Source organism: Dicentrarchus labrax, unplaced genomic scaffold (genome assembly GCF_905237075.1).
Source record: "Dicentrarchus labrax unplaced genomic scaffold, dlabrax2021, whole genome shotgun sequence".
In the NCBI taxonomy this organism is placed as follows: domain Eukaryota; kingdom Metazoa; phylum Chordata; class Actinopteri; family Moronidae; genus Dicentrarchus; species Dicentrarchus labrax.
Genome location: NW_026136713.1, coordinates 9,142,733 through 9,161,561, shown reverse-complemented (window position 1 = coordinate 9,161,561; position 18,829 = coordinate 9,142,733). Strand labels below are relative to the sequence as shown.

Genomic DNA, 18,829 nt, shown 5'->3' with positions numbered 1-18,829 from the left:
AGGGAGGTATATTGATACAAGCTCTCTCAAGGATTTGCACAGTAGGATCAGATATCAGCTCCATCCTGGCTCCACCCAGCTTCTCTCATAACCTGGAAATAAAGCGACGCCTAAATAAATAAATAAATAAATAAATAAACAAACAACGCTGCTGCAGCTGTTAATGTAGTGACTTCATCTTCAGCAAAGCTGCGTTGAGGTGTATCGATGGTGGTCCAGTTTAATGATCGTCAACCCGGCAGGACTGAGTGTTAATCGGCAGCAGCTGTCACCAAACATCGTGTGAGATCGCCCTAACTCGACTGACCTGGATGTGAAACTGGATTAAAGGCCGAATCTCGCTTTATTTTGACAGACCGTAACAACCCTGCGATATAAACAGGGGATGGTTGCAGCAGCAGCAGCGGGGGTAGCTAACGTTAGCTAACTTCATCAGCCGGTGGTTTCATATTATTTCCACTCAGGAGCACATCCATCATGACACAATGAACGGACTTAGGAGGGGCTTTTTCAGCCGGCTAAATTAGTTGTCTTTGCATTGTGAGTAATGGAGTCAAGGTGCCAAGAGGAGCAGGAAACAATGTTGTTATTAGCCAGTTAGCTAACGTTAGCTCAGCTAGCTGTTAGTTAACTACATCAAATTAGTGGGCTGAGTTAGCCGAGCTAACTCAGCCCACTAATTTAAATAGGCACGCATACTATTAAAGCCCGTCTGCTGCCTAAGTTAATGTTTGTCACTTGGGTAGATTTTGCTTAGTGACAGGTTTCTTCGCCCTCCTTCTCCAGTGAAACACTTCTTTCTTTCAGCTTTAACCATTTCTCTGCTGTTAACTGAGCTAACTAGCTGACGTTAGCTAACCAGCTGTGCGGATCAGTCCGCTGTGGTGTCACTGCAATCTGTTGGCTGCTGAAGTCATACTGCAAACATAGCTTTACTACTGTTTAACTGTCAAGCGGACGACAACCATGGCCCAAGAAGCGTTTCCTCTGCATTTGCTGGTCTGGAACAATCAGTATCTGGAGCTTGATCGAGAGCTGCAGAAGAATGAGGTAAGTAATGAGGTTTATTTGCAGCTGGTGGATGGATTTCTTCTATTTTTTTTATTATTTTTTTTGACAGATGCGTTTGTGAGGTCGCACTGCATTGCGCTGATGCTGCCTCTGTGTTTTTGGTTCTGCAGCAGGATATGGAGCGCGTAGATCCGAGGGGGCGCACCCCGCTGGAGCTGGCTGTGTGTCTGGGCCACCTGGAGTCAACCAGGGTGCTGCTCAGACACTCCTCTAACCCCACACACTGCAACACACAGGGCTGGACCAGTGAGTGCTCCGCTGTCGCTCCCAGTAAATCATAAAAGACACTAGAAGCAGCCCACTGTCGTTAAATGTGAGTTTGTATTTCAGTCTTGCAGGAGGCGGTGAGCACCGGGGACCCTGAGTTGGTTCAGCTGGTGCTTCAGTACAGAGACTTCAAGCGTGCCACTGAGAGACTGGCGGGCATCCCAGAGCTGCTCAGCAAACTAAGACAGGTAAAACTGCTTCACAGCCTACATTTTTTTTTTTTTTTTTTTGGGAGAAAAAACTTTAAGCCTCCAGGTATTAAACTCTACCTGTTGCCCAGAGCGCCACACCCTGATCCTCAACCACACCTCACAGCTTCTGCAAATATTTATAGAAAGAGTTTTAGACCGCTGTGTTAATGCATCTTTTTCATTACGGTACAATATGGTCAAAGCATGTTCGCAAGTATCTATCTCGATTCAATCAGGATGCAGAAGAAGGGTGTAGATATTTTGTTTTTGCCCAAGTTAAAAAACTTTCCTTGGTCCCTTCCAGGCGCGGGACTTCTATGTGGAGATGAAGTGGGAGTTCACTAGTTGGGGTGAGTGTGTTTTCACAGAGGTCGGTTTCAGCACCACAGTAGTTGGACAGCTCCCCCTTGGCAGCAGCTGTCGCTCAGAAGACTTTAAAAGACTGTTTACTCCAGTGACAGTCAGAGAAAGTGGCCTATACACAAGACAGGGCAGGTTTATTTGAATACATTTGATGTAAACCACCACAAATGGCCAATGCCGTGCAGTATTAACAGGACTACTCTGTAATGTGGTTTCCTGTGTTCGGATTGTTTTGCCTTCTCTAATCTACAGAAGATGCTCATAAAGAGTTAATTACATTTTGCAGATTGAAATGTTATCATCATAAATTAGAGGAGAACATTTTAAAAGGTCAGCCACTGCTACAAGTGTGATGTCTTTAATTTCACTAAATACAAAACCCAGACAGTTTATTAATAAAGCCGTATAGTACTGGAATTTAATCATTTCTCAAGTCATTTGTCTTTTGACCTTTTTCTGTCAAGTATATGGCCGGGCAGATTTAGAACTTTTCCACAAAAACATTTAATCTTTCCATTTTTTTTCTCTGTCCTTTACTCCTTCCCTGTTGGTCTTCCTCATACTTGTTCCCTCTTTGTGTTTTACTTCTAAAATGCCTCTTCAATCTTCCTCTCAGTGCCCTTGGTGTCGAAGGTGTGTCCCAGTGACGTCTACCGGGTGTGGAAGAGCGGCTCGTGCCTCCGTGTGGACACCACCCTCCTGGGCTTCGAACACATGACCTGGCTGAAAGGACGGCGCAGCTATATTTTTAAGGGCGGAGGTGTGTGTGCTCACATACTTCACATACACTCTCTAATAGGGACATTCCTGTGGTTGGACCTTTTTTTTAGTTTAGGTTGGTATGTCCTCCACCTTTCCTTTTAACCGGTGTACTCCTCTTCTTCAGATGACGGGGCCGTGGTGATGGAGGTGGACCATGAGAAGCAGGTGGTGTACACAGAGCCACTCGTGTTGTCTCCCCGTGACGCGCCCTCCCTCCTGGCAGCCATGCAGCCATCACAGGAGAACACAGCCCAGAGAATCACGTCGCCCATCGTCTCCACGCACCTCAACACACGCAACATTGCCTTTGAACGGTAACAAGCACATACTGCATACAGATACATACAAACTAGAATCATTTAATCGAAATCACACTTGATTTGTTTGTGTGTTTGTGAGCCATGTGTCGATGTAGCCTTCACCCGGCCTTTACTTGATCTCTTTGCTTGGTTAGGAACAAGTCGGGAATCTGGGGCTGGCGTTCCGAGAAGAGTGAGGTGGTCAGCGGGTACGAGGCCAAGGTATGTGACCGCTGAGCCAACCCAGTACAAACTGTTCTTCAGAAGCTGAAACATAGTTCAGACCATTTGGAAGTTTGTTCAATATTCTGTGAGAGTTACCAAACAAGAGTTATCAAACAAACAGGATTTCAAAGTTTTAAATAATTTTTTACGCAAACATGTGTCTGTCGGGTGTTTTTGAACATTTATCACACTTTATCCGGAATTGTCCTTTTTATTTTTGAATTTTGATTATTTTAATTTAAAGTTTGAGACGTTACAGACAAAACACAGTCACAGTATCCTGTTTGCTCTGTCAACGATACACTTTTAATCCTTACACTAAACCCCAGATTACCTTCTTCTGTTTACACCAAATAAATGTTTTTGTAACCCAAACAAATGTGTTAACTGGAGCTTTACTCAAACAAAGTTTAAAAAAGAAAAATGTGTGTTCAAGGGTGTCTTTCCTTTTGTGTATTGTTGTGTTCAGGTTTACAGTGCCACCAATGTGGAGCTGGTGACTCGGTCGAGGACAGAGCATCTATCAGACCAGGATAAGTCGAGGAGCAAAGGTGAATGTGTGTGCGCACGCACACACACACACACACACACACACACACACACACACACACACACACTGTGGAAAATGAGATATAAGCTAAATACAATCGATCACTACGTAGTTCTTTTTGAATCACAGTATGTAAGTTATGTTCCCCTCTGTATATTATTATGTTATTTTTGCTCCAGATGTATCTCCTGCCTTACTTCCAGAGCAAAAAATAGATTAAATTTGCGGGGCAGACGAATGCTGACGATGATGATCTCTCTATTATTCCCACTCAGGCTCAAAGACTCCTCTGCAGTCGTTCCTGGGGATTGCTGAACAACACACAGCTCACAATGGGGTAAGAGTCTCCACAGTATCACATCCACCCACACCACCTACAGCTTTCTTTGATGAACACTGTCACTTATAACTCTCTGTATTTCTGTCAGAGTAATGTGTCCCAGTGTGCCAGTCCTCACAACCCCACAGCCATCACAGCTGAGGAGTACTTCAACCCAGAGTTCAACCTGAACGGCCGGGACATTGGGCGCCCCATCGAGCTCACCAGCAAAGTCCAGAAGTATGGCATCAATCACAAGTTCACCACTTCATTGCTTTCTTTATAGACCAATTCTTTCAAAACTAGGGTTCTACATCTTTTTTGTCTGTCTTTCTTGCGTCCTCTCCAGGTTTAAAGCGACACTGTGGTTGAGTGAGAGTCACCCGTTGTCCCTGGCTGAGCAGGTGACACCCATTATCGACCTCATGGCCATCTCCAATGCCCACTTTGCCAAGCTGCGTGACTTCATCACCCTGCGCCTGCCGCCTGGCTTCCCTGTCAAGATAGGTGGGTATGAGCGGTCACACAGTGTGGGTCGTTTCCTATGTGTAGCTAGATGGATGTCCTCATTCATGCATTCATGATTCTTGCAATATGTTCTTATATTCCCACTGGTGCTACAGGAATAATCAGCCATGTATAACTTTCAAACACTCACTGTCTTGTATTCCAGAGATTCCCCTGTTTCACGTGTTGAACGCCAGAGTGACGTTCAGTAACCTGTGTGGCTGCGACGAGCCGGTCAGCTCTGTGACGGTTCACAAACCTGAGAGCTCCGAGGAAGCTGGTAACTACTGACTCACTCATTCACACTAGTTATGAACTCTATTAAAGGACATTAGGTAAAACCTGATACATTTCAGTGACAGAGAATTCAAATATCAGCTGCTTCTGAAGAGTGAGTCTTCTATCCCAGTGCAGAATATTGGAATTATAATATGGCTTTATAATTAGTTGTTTTGGTTTGAGAATAAAGGAAGTTTCTGAAAATATAAGGCAGATAGTTGTTTCCAAAACACAGGATTCCATTTTTTTTTCACGTTATACCCTTTACTTGTAGGTCAGTCTTTCAGTCCCTTCAACTGTGAGGTGGACCCCTCAGTGTTTGAACCCCCGGCAGACTACACCACCCTTGGTCCAGGCCGCAGCGAGCCAATGAGGGACGAGGACGACAACCTGCTGCAGTTTGCCATCCAGCAGAGCCTGCTGGACGCCGGCACAGAGAGTGACCAGGTCAGAGCTACGTGTCCTCTTCTGCAGTGTAACGCCTCTTGAGTTTAGTGGCTGGTTCATTGCATTCTGACTAAACTAGTAAAACAGATGAATTTCACTCTTTCTTTTGGACTCATTGCAGTGACCCAGGTGACATGTCAGAACAAAATATCAAAATATGTCTGTGTGACTTTATCTGGACTGTTTGTCCCTGACAGAATATGCTATAATTGGTTCTTGCTTTTCTTCTTTATCCCTGAACATTTTTAGAATTTGTGCCACAATTCATCTTTTTAAAGCTAACTGAAGCTGGTTTCTTGTGCTGATTCTTGTGCTTCTAAAGCCAGTTGTAACACTTGAGTATTGTTTTTAGGTGACTATCTGGGAGGCCCTGACCAACAGCCGCCCGGTGCCCCCGAGTCCACTGTACGAGGAGGACTCTCAGCTGGAGAGGTGAGCTGGCCCTTCAGACTTTACCTCTATTGTTTCTGATTATTTTAAGCCTCCTAGATTTTGTACTTAATGAACAAAACAAAAATAAATTTAGCAGCGCTTGAGGCTGCCATCCAGTGAGCTTAGTTTATCTTTGCGTAGCCTTTAGCATTTGTATTGTTACTGTAAAACATGATGTTTAACTATTCATGCCTGTTCATAATTCTTTCTTATTAAGGGAAACCCTTGCTTCTGAAGTAATTTAATTAAACATCTCTAAATAGTATTCAGTGATTAGCTTTTCCTCTCCACCTTCTCATGGGAACAGCAACTCCCAGTCATCCTGTAATGAAGCCCAGCAGTGAAACTCACCTGTTAAGATACTGTTCTTTGTTTTATAATATTTAAATTTAAGTCTTAACATGCTTATTTTGTTGTTTTCTCAGGGCAATCCAGGAGTCCCTGTCCATCTCGCTGGCCAGCAGAGAGGGAGAAGACACGGCTGACCCCAGCCAGCCCTCCTCTGTCTCCCCGCTGGACCCCACCGCCAATTCCCCGCTCTCTTACAGCACAGTGACCGATCCACGGCTGTCGGGACACTTTGGTGTGGCGTCGAGTTTCGATGAGCAACTGCGTATCGCCATGGAGCTGTCGTGCCGGGAGCAGGAGGAGATAGACAGGTGAGGCGGGAGGAAAACAAAGAGGAGGCTATCTGACGTACATTAGCTTACCTGAGACAAAACCCGCATGCTCATCAACACGCTGGTTTGAGTGACCCAGAAAGTGGTTTTGAGTGGACCGCGTTGTGTGAGCTTTTACAAAACTTGCCGGCTTCTGCCCAGCTGTTCTCCAAATTCTCCCTCTATTCCTCTTCTTTAGATTGTTTTGCTTTCAGTTGAGTGTTCACACACAGGGAGTGCTGCAGTCTGCTCTTCCATCTCAAACTCTGTTTTGGAACAGTAGGGTGACAAACAACGTCTGCGACACAGTGGGGGGTCAAAATCTCCCAGCACCCACATCTAAGGAAAGAATCTCTGAGTTGTCGTCTGTTCCATGTTGCTAGTTGTGCTCATTCATACACAATAAAGGTTGTGTAGTTTTGTGGGATTTGCGGTGTGTGTGGCAGTCAGCCTTGACTAATTATCCGCTACTCGAGGCAAATAGTCACATTCAGTTGTGAAGTTTTGGAAACTTGAAAAATACTTTTGAAGTCCCTTCAACTATCAGACAGTTTTGCCATAGGCCAGTGTGGAGAACTCTGCCCCAAATCTACTCCCTTTCCTGGAAATAAATACTAACATGAACCAATTGAATCTGTTCTAATGTATCTGGTTATTAAAGCCTATCTTCATTGATCATCATTGATACCTCAGTGATGCTACCATGCAGCTATCATAGCTAAATACTAACGTCTGATATTGAAGTGCCCTTATTACAGTAATATAAACCATTCTGTATTGTTAGCATTGTGTTTCCACAAATGTTACATACTTTGTAGAGCAATTTTCAAAAGATCTAAGAAATAGAAAATAATTAGAAACATTATCTGCAGTTGTGGGAAAATAGTAATATATTTATAGAAGTAATAATTTAACATTCACAGGGCTGTCATTGTTCTGATTTGCTTTATTTCTTATTTTTGTCGGTAGGCAGCAGAAGGAGGAAGAGGAGGAGCTGGAGAGGATCCTGCAGCTGTCACTCACCGAGAAGTAATGTCACTACAGCAGTGGAGCGGTGTTCTTCATTGGGGAACAATCCTCTTAATTTATTCAGTTTTATTTTTATTTTTTAAATGCTGAGATGTTAAGTTATTAAAGATATTTTATTTGTCTTTCTCACACGAAGGCTGCTACAACAGAGTGTAAATGACCAGAATATAAGAAGTGTGAGTGAAACAGGTGGGAGGGATGAGTAAGAAGAGGTGGAAAGAGGTAGTCTGAAACACTACAGTGAAGGAGGAGACAAAAGGGAGTCTTTGTTCTTTTTTTTTATTGAATATTTTTCACAGTGTTGCTGTCTTTTATTGAGTGATGAATGATCCTTAAACTTTAAACCTATAACATGATCCATGATAATGATGAAAAATATGAAAATACAATCTTAATGGAATAACTTAAAATTATTAAAAATATTTAAAATAAAACTAAAAACATGATTATAACATTTGAAACATTTATGTTGGCTTACTCCTATGTGTGAAAAATAAAGAATAATGATCATCCTGGATTATAGTAACGTTTTCTATTAAATGCTTTTGAACAAAGGAACAAACGTAAGACTGCCATGTATGTGTAGCTTTGTATTTTACACTTTGATAATTCTTTCGTATCAAAAATGGACAATGATTTTGACCTGTACAGTAATTAGCTTGTGCAGTTTCACTTTTTAAACCACAATTTATGAGCAGAAATAGAAATAGAAAGCACCTGAGCATCTGAGACAATAAACATCCATTTAACGGTGTTATCGGTTGTTATCTCACGAAAATGAGCTTTCTTATCTCGAGACGAGATACTTAACCCATTATCACAAGTAAACAAAAGCTTGTTTCCTCATTGCTTCTAATGTTTATCAGAGATCAATAGAGCCATGTCAGCATGCATAGATGGCGTATTATTGATGTAGCATTGGTTTAACATAATGGACAATGCGTTGAGGAATGATGAGCAACTTGCCCGCTAATATTCATTTTCATACTGACTAAAATGAGCTAGCAACTATGAAAAATGCATAAAGAGAACCTGGACATTTGCAGGGATCTTTGAGCTCATTTAATAAATCTTTTGTCAGAATTGCATCACATTACCAGGAAATTACCAGTAATAGCTTAAATGAACTGTTTTCAGTTCAGGTATGAATCCTCTCCAACATCACCATGATCTTGAGTGATTAATGAACCAGACACTCATTTTCAAGTTTTCTATAAACATCCTGTGATCCTGAGAAAAGAAGTCATTACTGATCTGGAGAAATCTGCCTTTTGTTTTCTGAGAAAAAGTTGAGATAAATTAAGTTGAGATAATGGCTATTTGAAAGCGACACTTTGGTCTTTGGGCAATTGTGATGGATTCTGGATGGATGTTTTTCAATACCGCCATAGACTGATCGATGAGAAAATACTCATTAGTTCCACACAAAGTTGAAATTATATTTAAAACCTGTGTCATAAAGTTGTATCTAAGAGCTCTTCAGCATTTATTTTCCTCATTTAGACACAAACGTTTTCTAACTTTTGTAGGATTAAACTTACAGCTTAATGCAGTGATTTGTAAACAACCTCTCATGAAGAAGATAATATATCTAGAATAATATTATGTGTTAAAGGGCCAGTTTGTAGGATTTAGTGGCATCTAGTGGTAAAGTTGCAGATTGCAACCATTTGAAACCCTGTGACTCGAAGTGCAAAGGAAGACCTAAGGTGTTTGGTTTGTCCATTCTGGGCTACTGTAGAAACATGGCAGTTCAACATGGCAGACTCCATAGAGGAAGACCCGCTCCCTCTGTAGATAAAAATGGCTCATTCTAAGGTAACGAAAATACAACAATTCTTATATTCAGGTGATTATACACTAATGAAAACATATTAATGAATATTACATTAAACTTTTGAACACACTGGACCTTTAATGTTACAGTGTAATGTGAAACTGTTGTACATCCAAATGGAAAGGGTTTCAGCAAGACTGGCCATGAGACAATGTATTCAATCTTTTACAAATTTTCACTGACAAATGGATAATTTTCACCTTTCTTTTAATTAATTGCTTATTTTCTGTTAATGCAGCCAAGTTGGATTATAAAAATTGTCTTTAAGGTACGTCTGTCCATCACTTTGGTGAGTTTAGTGCCGCCATGATGTTGAAATGTATGTTTTTTTTATTGTATTATCTTGACAACTATTGGATGGTTTGCCAAGACATTTAGTTCTGACATTCACGCCCCCCAAAGGATGAACTGTAAGTGTTTTGATCACTTTTCATCCATCATCAGGGTCAAATGTTTATATTGTCCAGAGTGTTGGTCTGACCAAACATAATGTAATGACTTTCCCATCAGCCTCTGCTGATATTGTGTTTAGAGTAAGTTTAAATCCACCATGATGTCACCACCGTTTTGAGGCCTCATCTTGGTTTTTTGGAGCCAGAAGTGACCATGTTTGGATGAGATGTGGACCTGAGGAGGACATGCATTCCTATGCCTCTAACCTGATTGGACTGAGAACCCAAGGACACACGACTTATCAATCACGCCTCATCCTAAAGCACAGTCGCCCCCTGTTGGTCATCAGAAAAAAATGCATGTTTAAGGCATTTAGCTTCGTCCACTATTTATTATACAGTCTACGGCACAGAGTTAGCTAATCAGCTAATGTGAGCATGCTGACACGGTAAACTAATATGGTGAACATTGTATACAGCGTGTTAGCATTACCCTGTTTACCTCCACTTCTCCTCCTAATTATGCAGCCTCAGAGCTGCTAGACTGAGCAAGCTGTACAGAACTTTGCAACTTGTCACCATAAACACAGGCAGTTTCAAGCACATTTTTGATATGCATATAAATATTTATAATTTAGTTTTTCCAGCAAAATAATTAAAGCCTAATTTTCAGTTAGAGTGTCCTATTTTAAGAAACTGAAAACTTCCATTTAAATTTAACCGGCACACATTTTAAAACTTTGTTGAGTGCATTTGTGAAAGATTTCCATTAAAGGTGGAGGAATGTTGTCACATCCACAGAGGAGCATGCAATCTCTCAGCTAATGTTTAAGTTAAAAGTTAAACACTAACAGACTTGTGACGTTCTTGTGAAGCCAACAAGAATACACACCTCACTCTGCAGTCTTTGTGGCCCACTGTGCTGCGCTTGAGTGGGATTTTTTACTGGTTTGATTCTCATAGGCTTCGTCCTCGTCAGCTGCAGAGTAGATGATTTCCCTCCGTAATTTTAAAACTTCACGAAGCTCTCCGTCCAATTGTCCTAGTTTAGACAAAAAAATACAAATGACCACTCTTTTTAGACCGACTTTACTCACTCATACAGACACAAGTCTGAAGCAGCTCTGATAACACCACGCTCATTCTCACCTAGCTTTAGTTGGTGATCATCATGAGCGTCAGGAACGACATATTCGCTCTCCTCTGGCTTGGTTGGAGGGGGCAGGAGCTCGTCTTTGGTTTTTGACCGCAGCATAGGTGCCACTTGTGCCTTGGGTACTGTTTTAGGTGTAGGTGAGGTGATGCTGATGCACTTTGGAGCAGGTGACGCGTCTGTTGAACACACACACAAACATTATTAAAGAGTTGTGTGCTTGCACTTGTCACTGAGACTATTTCTAAAAGCAGTGTTCCTCTCACCGATGCAAGTGTCGTAGGGCTGGGACGACATGTAGGGATGAAGACGGTACTCTGTCTTTTCAATGAAGTATTTAAGTACATCGTTCAAGGAGGACACCGTCACCTACAGAGGAGAGAACGCAGGGAGAAAAGCAAAGAGAAGGACTTGGTTTAATAATGTTTAATGACGATTTAGATGATTTCTATTGGCATATGTTGAGGTTTTTTATACTGTGGCAATTGAACACTGCACACCTGACTGTTTGAATGTTAGTGATCAAGGTATCCAACCTACAATATAAATAACTTAAATCTGTATAATTTTACAGGACTAGTCACATTCATATTTTCTTTCAATGGGACTTACTGCTGTGTCCAGTTCAATGACGAACCCAGTGTTTATGGAGGTCACTCTGTAGTTCTTCATGACGGGCCCACTGAAACACAAGCAAGAGGAGGATTATTTGCTTACTGCTGACTGGGCATGGGAACTGTGAATAAAAGTTTCTATAAAAATACTGGAATGACAAAATAAATCCATATGTTCATCCCTTTCTCAACCAAAGCACTTCATGGTTAGTGATTGTCATGATAATCATTTCTTGGTGGACTCTAGCCTGTACCGGCATGTGTCAGATGACTCACAAGAGCATAATATACAACACAGCGCTGATGTCAAAGAAAAACTATAAAACCAAGGGTTCATATTTATGTGATGAATGACTGATACCAAAAGTGTCCTGTCAGACGAGGAAAGAAAATCTGATATTTACTACTAGGACTTGAAACGAGTCTTGTAAATATAATCTCCTGTAGTCAGTGGTGCATTCAGAGGTGGAGCTGGATTGTCAGACCTGGGCATCAGTTGTCTGAGTGTCAGGGCGTAGTTGTTGGCCAGGGTGGACGGGCGGAGGATCATGCTTCCATACTCAGGATTTGCTTCCAACATCCGCTCGGCCTCCTGCCGATTCACATTGAAGAAACACCTGAAGGAATCAAAGCAAAAAAATTAAAATACTTCCTCATTGCCTGTGAAGGTAATAAAGGTGCAAGTATGCTGTTTCGGAGGGCAGAGTATGAGGCGCACACAATGTATTTATAGCTTTAGGATAGCAGGACAGACTTCACTGTTATCAGTGACCTAAAAACCACGTAATATTGCTGAATGGGATGTTAGGAAGACAGACATAGCAGGAAGTGCTTCAGGAAGATTTCTGGAGACAGAAAGTAACTTACGCAGGAACCTCAGGGTTGGCTTTAGGAGGGGAAGGTGAGGCTGAGGCTGAGGGTGAGGCTAGGAAAGACGGTCGGGGTGGGAGGGGTGGCCGTGGCGTGGGGGGATTTCTTCTCTTCTCCTGAGCCAGAACCTCCTGCAGCTGCAACAGCTGGCCAGGCAGCAGCTGCATCTTATTGGGAATCTCTTTCTACGGGGGAAACAGAGCTCAGTGTCAGCGTTGTTTTACTCATTGTTACTAATGCCACCAATTTGTGTATGTGTATGGTCTATGTGACATGTGACATCCAATTTGAGTTTAGGTGTAACATTAAAAACACTCAATGAAATTGTAACCACACAATGAAAATAAAGGCAATTATTTTCAGTTTGCACATATCCCTGTTTCCTTGTTTGTAACCTTACTGTCATTACCATTTTCCATATCTGTCTTAAGGGGAATTTGGCCCAATACAAACATCTTGAGCCAAATTATTGCTTAATTATTAACCAGGAAATACTTGTTTCCCACTGTTTGCTTTCTTTGTTCCCATGTGTGTTAAATAGGGCTTGGGTTTGAGCTCAGACATTAAGGGTCTGTTATTGTTTCTTTTTTTACAAGTGCTGAGCAATATTCAGTACGGTGTATTACACCGACTCCCACATCAATCATCAGAGTGTGTCGGTAAGCCTATATATACACATATATACGTGTGTTTGTGTGTGTGTGTTTGGTTTACTAACTTTGATTACAGTCAGGATGTAACCCTTCCACTCCTCTCCTGTGTCAGGATTGTCCAGCTGTACAGTCACACAAACATTTTGGTTATGTGATGATGACAAAAAAAAAATAAAAGAGAGAAAAATCAGTCAGATTTTACCACCACACACCTTTAGCTGCACATCGTCTGTGTGCAGCGTGAGATTGAAGATAGTTGCTGACTTCCTCTGATTTGGAGAATCTAACTCCATGGACTTCAGCTGCTCAAGGTCCAGCTTCTCTGTGTACTGACCAAACAAATAAATAAATTAGTATTATTATGTATTATCAGACAAATTCTTGATCAGTACATCATGTATTCATTTATCCAAAGGGTGACCTTTATGTCTCTTTCACCTGTTTTCTTATAACTTTTCAACAGTGTTGCCTTTGTTTAAAAGACTTTACATTGTACACACATTCTAAGGGAAACAAATGTTAAATTCACTGTTCAAATAATCATGTAAAAGGTTTGCTGTTACTAAGAAAACTTAAGGTGAATGAGCAAATCAAACGGCTTACCGTATCCTGTGTGTCATCCTTGTACAGAAAGAGTGTGGCTCCCCGCAGCTCTCCATAGTATTTCTTAAAATCCTGCAAATCATAACTGTCACTTTGAATGTCTGCTCTTGACACAGCTTTCACATTCACAGATTTAACATAATTTAATACAGTCTCAAAGCCTTATACCGAAATGTCAAACAGCATTTATTACACATTTAGTCCCTTCTTTTTATGTTACATAGACACATTTACAGTCTATCTTTTCCGACTTTGTCCTCACCTTCTCTTTGCTTTGTTTCTTCAGCAGGTCTCCAGAGTAATAGAGTGGTAGAGCTGTGATAGTCTCCCTCCTCTTGTAGACGACTCTGGGGTGCACAGACATCTTCCAACACTCGGTCAAGTCTGTGTGTTTCTTCTGGCTTGGTTTGGTTCAGCTTTGGTTCGCTTCACTTCTGTTTGTCCAGCAGTGAAGTCATTGACGTTGAATAAACAGTTCAGCTGGGTCCTGAGAAGGTTTTGTTCCTTGTTGTTTCTTCGCTCAACTCTGAAAGCACTAATAAATTCTCCTCGAGTCTTCCCTCATATGATTATTGATCTATAAACCTGCACTGATAAGATATTCTCCCCCCTTTTCCTTCAGTCGAGTGCATTTTCGACTCTGAGAATGAGGAAGTGCTGCAGTGATTTATAAAGAAGGAAGTAGTTAGCACAAAATATCCCAAATAAAAGTCCACTTTTGTACTTTGAACCTGGGTACAAAGATTTATATCCCCACACACAAGCAATGAAGCATACAAACATGTGTCTCCACACTTAATGTGAAACACTTACAGATAAACTATTTCACATTTAACACATAGAGTGCCAAGCTAAAGGTCACACATCTGCATGTGCACACTCTTAAGTGAAAATTGTCAAGATTGATTATTTCAGATTTCCCATAGAGTGAGATAGCTCTAAAAAAGTGTTTTTGTCAACTTGAATTCAGATTTCTCACGTGAGAGTTTAGGATTTTTAATGGCGTCATTAAATATCATTAAATTGGATATTCATTATTATATCAAAGACATTTGGTTTTTATTATAGATGTATGTTATCATTCGTGCTATCATAAATCAACACATTAAATTACTACATGCAAAAAAACCCACCAATAATACATTAGACATTATCAAGTTTGAATAAATAAAATAAATGAATTGTTACATTAATACACGCATACTAAGTCTTAATACAGTATATAAAACTTTAAATATGAATTGTAAACTCTCACTCTAAACATTCATAGGTACAGTATGTATGTCTTTATAAAATGTTATATTTTAAACTCCTGATTAATTCACTGGTTAATATTCCTCTATTTTAAAGTGAGACAATGTAACTTTTGCTGAATGGCAGCCATTGTGGTCAACAATGACAATTATGTTAAATGTTAAAACCTGGTTTAACAGTAGCACAAGAAGGGAAAAGTCATAAAGTTGGCAAACTGTCTCAGCAATATCTGTTACATTGCAACAAATACATTAGCCACCATAAGCTAGCTGGTCATACCAGATCATGTGGGGGTATAGCTACAAAACTCCTGAGTGTATTCAACTGAGCAAGGGTGTGTTTTATTGCCTATAAATCCAACGTTCATTCGTAAGAGGAAAACTGCAATAGTCTCAGGTTTAAAGCTTATTGATCATATCTGAGATTTTACATTTTAATTTATTCTATTTTTCTATGTAAATGATCTATTTCACATGGGAAATCTTTGTATGTTTGGCTCTCACCTGGTGAAAATGAGATATGAAACGCCAACACTGAGAAGCATGCTATAAACAAACACAGGACTGGTGGTTGCAAAAAACACTGCATCGCACATGTAATGCAGCAGCAGTAGAAGACAGGACAGAAGGAGCGTCAAACAGTGACACAGTGGGGACACAGAGATGGAGATAAACCACAGCAGCCCTTTGATCAACCACAGGAACATCTGGAGAAGGCGCAGGAGCAACCAAACAGTCCACAACAGCAGACATCCAAACAACCACAACGCTTTGGTTGGAAGAAAGATGTCCGCATCCTAAAATACACAGAAAGAGATGCAGAGAAAGTCCTTCTGTCTTGTTTTAGAAAGTTGTGAGTGTTTAACAGAGTGTTTGGGTTTATGTGGACTTACATAGTCTTGTACATCAGTGTCATCCTTTCCAACTAATCCCACTTTAGTAAGAAAAAGAGAAAAACACTCATAAGTAGTTATAATCATCTTAAGTTAACATTACAAATTAAGATTTATAAAACTATAAAAAATACATATACGTATGTAGAGAAGGCTTTCCAACCTGTTTGTCTTGTGACCATCAGTTGTTATCAGTTCCACCAAAGAACCACCAAGCTCCTCAGATGGTTTAATTTAAATAAATGTCCTAGGCTCTTAGAGCTAAAACTCAAAAAGCCTAAATTAATGAAAACTAAAAAAACTAAAGTCTAGGGTTAGGGTTAGTTTAGGGAAACAAAACTATATAAAGTAATTGCAGCTACAACAGTTAAATGCTGCATAAGCATTAGTGCATCAGTATTAACAATCTAATAAATATATCTAATAGTATATTAGTCTCTGGGCTACTTTTATGCAGAATGAGTACTTTTACTTATCACAGTTTAATTAAATTCAGCTGATACTTTTATTTTAATAGGATTTGAAATTAATGACTTTTACTTATGGAGTTTACATTGTTGTCTTTATATTTCTACTTGTGTACTTGCACCAGCACATGGGCATATAACTATTAATTCCTATATTTCTATAATAAACGGCCACTTTCACTAACTTTTTGCATTACTCTTTTTCATGCACACTGAACACCTCGATAAGTACATTAAGAAAGATTTGCTGTGAACTTCTTTCATTCACACATTCATGATAAACATCCAATTTAGTCACTTACTGAGGAAGGTCAATGCCAGAAGGAAAAATATCACACAGGTCATCCGCAGCCCTTTCCCACTGTGCCTGTTGCTTCTCTGTAGTCCAACCTACAGTGCATTTATACAAAGAGACATGTAAATCACTTCAATGTATATTTTCACACCTATTGTTAAGTAATACCCATGGTCCAATAATGCTAAAAGATTATATTTAATTAATAATAACATCATTAATTTAATCACATAGACAGCTTGTAAGATAATTAAAAGATTAATTAAATACTGTTATATAAATGTATGTATGTATAACTCGAGCCTGTGTGTGCATGTGTATTCAATGATATCTAACTTTTTTATTAGTCTACTGTCTACTTGCTTTGTCACATACTATAAACTAATACTGACACAAAACTACTGACTTTATTATGCAATGAAACTTTTAAAAACAACCTCAAAACTTTAAATTTGCCTTTAATAGATTTGTTTTTTATTTTATTATTTTATTTTAAACGTTTATTATTTGTATTATTATTAAAATCCTTGTGAAACTGGAGTATATCTATAGTGCATTCATAGTAGCTGTAGTACTACTAATATTGTAGCCTATAGCAACTGTAACATTACACTGATATTAGTAACAGTACATGTGTTATAACCCCAGTAGTTTCAGTAGACTCTTTAGTGGTAACAGTTGCCACCAAAAGGCCTGTTGTGATAATTTCATCATTAATGGTTAATTGTTAGTTGCAACACCACCAGCATAACACATTATACTGTCTACAAACAACTGCACAAAGCAGCCACAGTGGATTAATAAACAGTAGTAGTAATAATAGCAGCAGCAGGAGACTTTAATTCATCTTACCTGTGAAAAAGGTAAAAAGAAGTCTCCCTCTGCTGCCTGCTCGCCCTCCCTGCAGATGGTAATGATGTGAGCTAGACGGCGGTAGTGTTTGAACTCAACACAGCTTCTGGGTGATGGACACTGTGGACGGAAATCATCATCATCATCAGCATCATCGGAGCCCCTCAGGTCGTGGAGACAGCAGGCTGGACGGTGGCTGCACATTGTTACTGCCATGGACTGCCCAGTAGAGACTGAGCAAGTTTATCCTCTGTGTGCCAACAGGGCTGGGAAAGTGAAAGTGACTGCAGGCTGGCAGAGGCAGAGCTGCACCTCCCAGCTGCTGCTCCAGTGCAAACTCAGAGCTCAACATTAAGTCTTTATTTATGAGTGCTTTGATTGTCAGTTCACCTTCAATAATAATATAATAAAACATAAAACATTTCTACAAAGGTATTAAATATAAACACATGGAATACAAAACTGGATTTGCAATATGTCTTTTTTTCTCTTTTAATGTTTGTGATAATATCTAATATCATCTGTGTCCAAAGGTTTTGATGTTTAACTGAAGTTAACCAACATATCAGCCTGTTTTACAAAATAGTTCTCAATAAAAATAGTTGACAGCAAGTTTTTACATGTAAAGTTTAGATTTAAATGTGTCCTCTTCCTTTAACAGTGTCCATACCTGTGTGGAGGAATGACTCAGCACATGAAATATTTGCTCAGTAATGATACCTTGCAGTCCACACCCACTGCACACCCAGTTGTCCCCATCAATGCATAATTAATTTAATGAAATACTGTAGCCACATAAAATAATAAAATACACTGGGTAATTAAACAACTTTAAATGGTTTTGACTGCCTATGTCATTTAGAAAAAACAACCATGATTATGTCAGGAGGCTGAAACCTGGGTGAGGATGAAAAACATTAGGAGAAATGGCTGATAAAGCTTAACCAACACAACCCAGGGATACATGTTTTCATGGTTTACCTGTTTCTGTTGCATTTGAAGACACCTGTAGTCCTGGCTCATGTTATATCATGGAACACAGCCTGGTATATCTTTGGTCGGGTCCCTGTTGCTTTTGTTGTCTAGACCAAAAATAAGAGCTCCCTGTTGGGTTGTCTGGCTTTGTCACTATTCTCCTAGCAACAGCTTGTCTCATAATGTCCACTGGAGAATTGGCTGCACCGAACTTATGTCGGAAAACAACTCATTATTGGGAGATTGCTGGATGGTGAGCAGCCAGTTCAAGTCAAATATCTTGTTTTAAGGAGCCGTTTTAATGAGTTGCAGCTTGGAAATACAAACTTGCTGATATTATTGCTTGTGACCAAGCAAAGTACTGTCAACTGCTGCCCCCTACTGATGCAAGAGTCTACTACATACTAGTGATGTTCAGCAGGAGAAGAACTGGTGGAACAGATGATATTAACAACGGCCCTGCTCTATTTAGGGTGTGTGCCAATATACAGTAAAACCTTATTTTTATGAGTTTGCCTTCGCATACCATCATACCACCAACCTTTGCCTGTTGTTCTACTTGAATTTTTCTC

The 18,829-nt window shown here is 40.1% G+C and overlaps 3 protein-coding genes across 4 annotated transcripts; 1 reads left to right on the top strand and 2 right to left on the bottom strand.

The window, feature by feature from the left end:
- The first annotated feature begins 1 nt into the window (after nucleotide 1).
- Nucleotides 2-7,915, top strand: ankrd13d (ankyrin repeat domain 13 family, member D). Its single transcript, XM_051419137.1, has 16 exons — nucleotides 2-1,050; nucleotides 1,182-1,317; nucleotides 1,402-1,526; nucleotides 1,834-1,879; nucleotides 2,509-2,652; nucleotides 2,779-2,968; nucleotides 3,109-3,175; nucleotides 3,648-3,729; nucleotides 4,004-4,065; nucleotides 4,157-4,287; nucleotides 4,397-4,554; nucleotides 4,721-4,834; nucleotides 5,108-5,280; nucleotides 5,633-5,712; nucleotides 6,138-6,371; nucleotides 7,341-7,915. Exons 1-16 carry the CDS (start codon nucleotides 967-969, stop codon nucleotides 7,402-7,404), a joined length of 1,890 nt encoding a protein of 629 aa, XP_051275097.1. The 5' UTR covers nucleotides 2-966; the 3' UTR covers nucleotides 7,405-7,915.
- On the bottom strand, nucleotides 7,664-14,311 carry LOC127374138 (signal-transducing adaptor protein 1-like). Its single transcript, XM_051419138.1, has 11 exons — nucleotides 13,785-14,311; nucleotides 13,523-13,594; nucleotides 13,132-13,248; nucleotides 12,985-13,041; nucleotides 12,264-12,451; nucleotides 11,882-12,013; nucleotides 11,395-11,464; nucleotides 11,049-11,151; nucleotides 10,779-10,961; nucleotides 10,522-10,671; nucleotides 7,664-9,965 (listed from the first exon to the last, which is right to left on the bottom strand). The coding sequence occupies exons 1-10, from the start codon at nucleotides 13,884-13,886 to the stop codon at nucleotides 10,523-10,525; spliced, it is 1,173 nt and encodes a 390-aa protein (XP_051275098.1). The 5' UTR covers nucleotides 13,887-14,311; the 3' UTR covers nucleotides 7,664-9,965; nucleotide 10,522.
- Nucleotides 14,312-14,504: 193 nt separating this feature from the next.
- LOC127374139 (uncharacterized) lies at nucleotides 14,505-18,538 on the bottom strand. Of its 2 annotated transcripts, XM_051419141.1 has the most exons (5): nucleotides 18,264-18,538; nucleotides 17,283-17,402; nucleotides 16,438-16,525; nucleotides 15,669-15,709; nucleotides 14,505-15,572 (listed from the first exon to the last, which is right to left on the bottom strand). In XM_051419141.1, the coding sequence occupies exons 1-5, from the start codon at nucleotides 18,303-18,305 to the stop codon at nucleotides 15,276-15,278; spliced, it is 588 nt and encodes a 195-aa protein (XP_051275101.1). In that variant the 5' UTR covers nucleotides 18,306-18,538; the 3' UTR covers nucleotides 14,505-15,275. The 2 variants fall into 2 exon arrangements, with proteins under 2 accessions (XP_051275101.1, XP_051275099.1); XM_051419139.1 differs by lacking the exon at nucleotides 18,264-18,538 and having other exon boundaries at nucleotides 17,283-17,571.
- Between the last annotated feature and the right edge of the window lie 291 nt (nucleotides 18,539-18,829).

Excerpts from the sequence above, each read along its gene's own strand:
- ankrd13d (XM_051419137.1), top strand. The coding sequence starts at position 967 with ATGGCCCAAGAAGCGTTTCCTCTGCATTTGCTGGTCTGGAACAATCAG. Across the intron at positions 4,066-4,156 it reads AACACACAGCTCACAATGGG|AGTAATGTGTCCCAGTGTGC; the intron begins GTAAGAGTCTCC and ends TATTTCTGTCAG. Across the intron at positions 6,372-7,340 it reads GAGCAGGAGGAGATAGACAG|GCAGCAGAAGGAGGAAGAGG; the intron begins GTGAGGCGGGAG and ends TTTTGTCGGTAG.
- LOC127374138 (XM_051419138.1), bottom strand. The coding sequence starts at position 13,886 with ATGTCTGTGCACCCCAGAGTCGTCTACAAGAGGAGGGAGACTATCACA. Across the intron at positions 13,249-13,522 it reads AGGATGACACACAGGATACG|TACACAGAGAAGCTGGACCT; the intron begins GTAAGCCGTTTG and ends TTGTTTGGTCAG. Across the intron at positions 12,452-12,984 it reads ACATCCTGACTGTAATCAAA|AAAGAGATTCCCAATAAGAT; the intron begins GTTAGTAAACCA and ends TTTCCCCCGTAG.
- LOC127374139 (XM_051419139.1), bottom strand. The coding sequence starts at position 17,498 with ATGGCAGTAACAATGTGCAGCCACCGTCCAGCCTGCTGTCTCCACGAC. Across the intron at positions 16,526-17,282 it reads TCTTTTTACCTTTTTCACAG|GTTGGACTACAGAGAAGCAA; the intron begins GTAAGATGAATT and ends AATGCACTGTAG. Across the intron at positions 15,573-15,668 it reads ACACTGATGTACAAGACTAT|GATGCGGACATCTTTCTTCC; the intron begins GTAAGTCCACAT and ends TGTGTATTTTAG.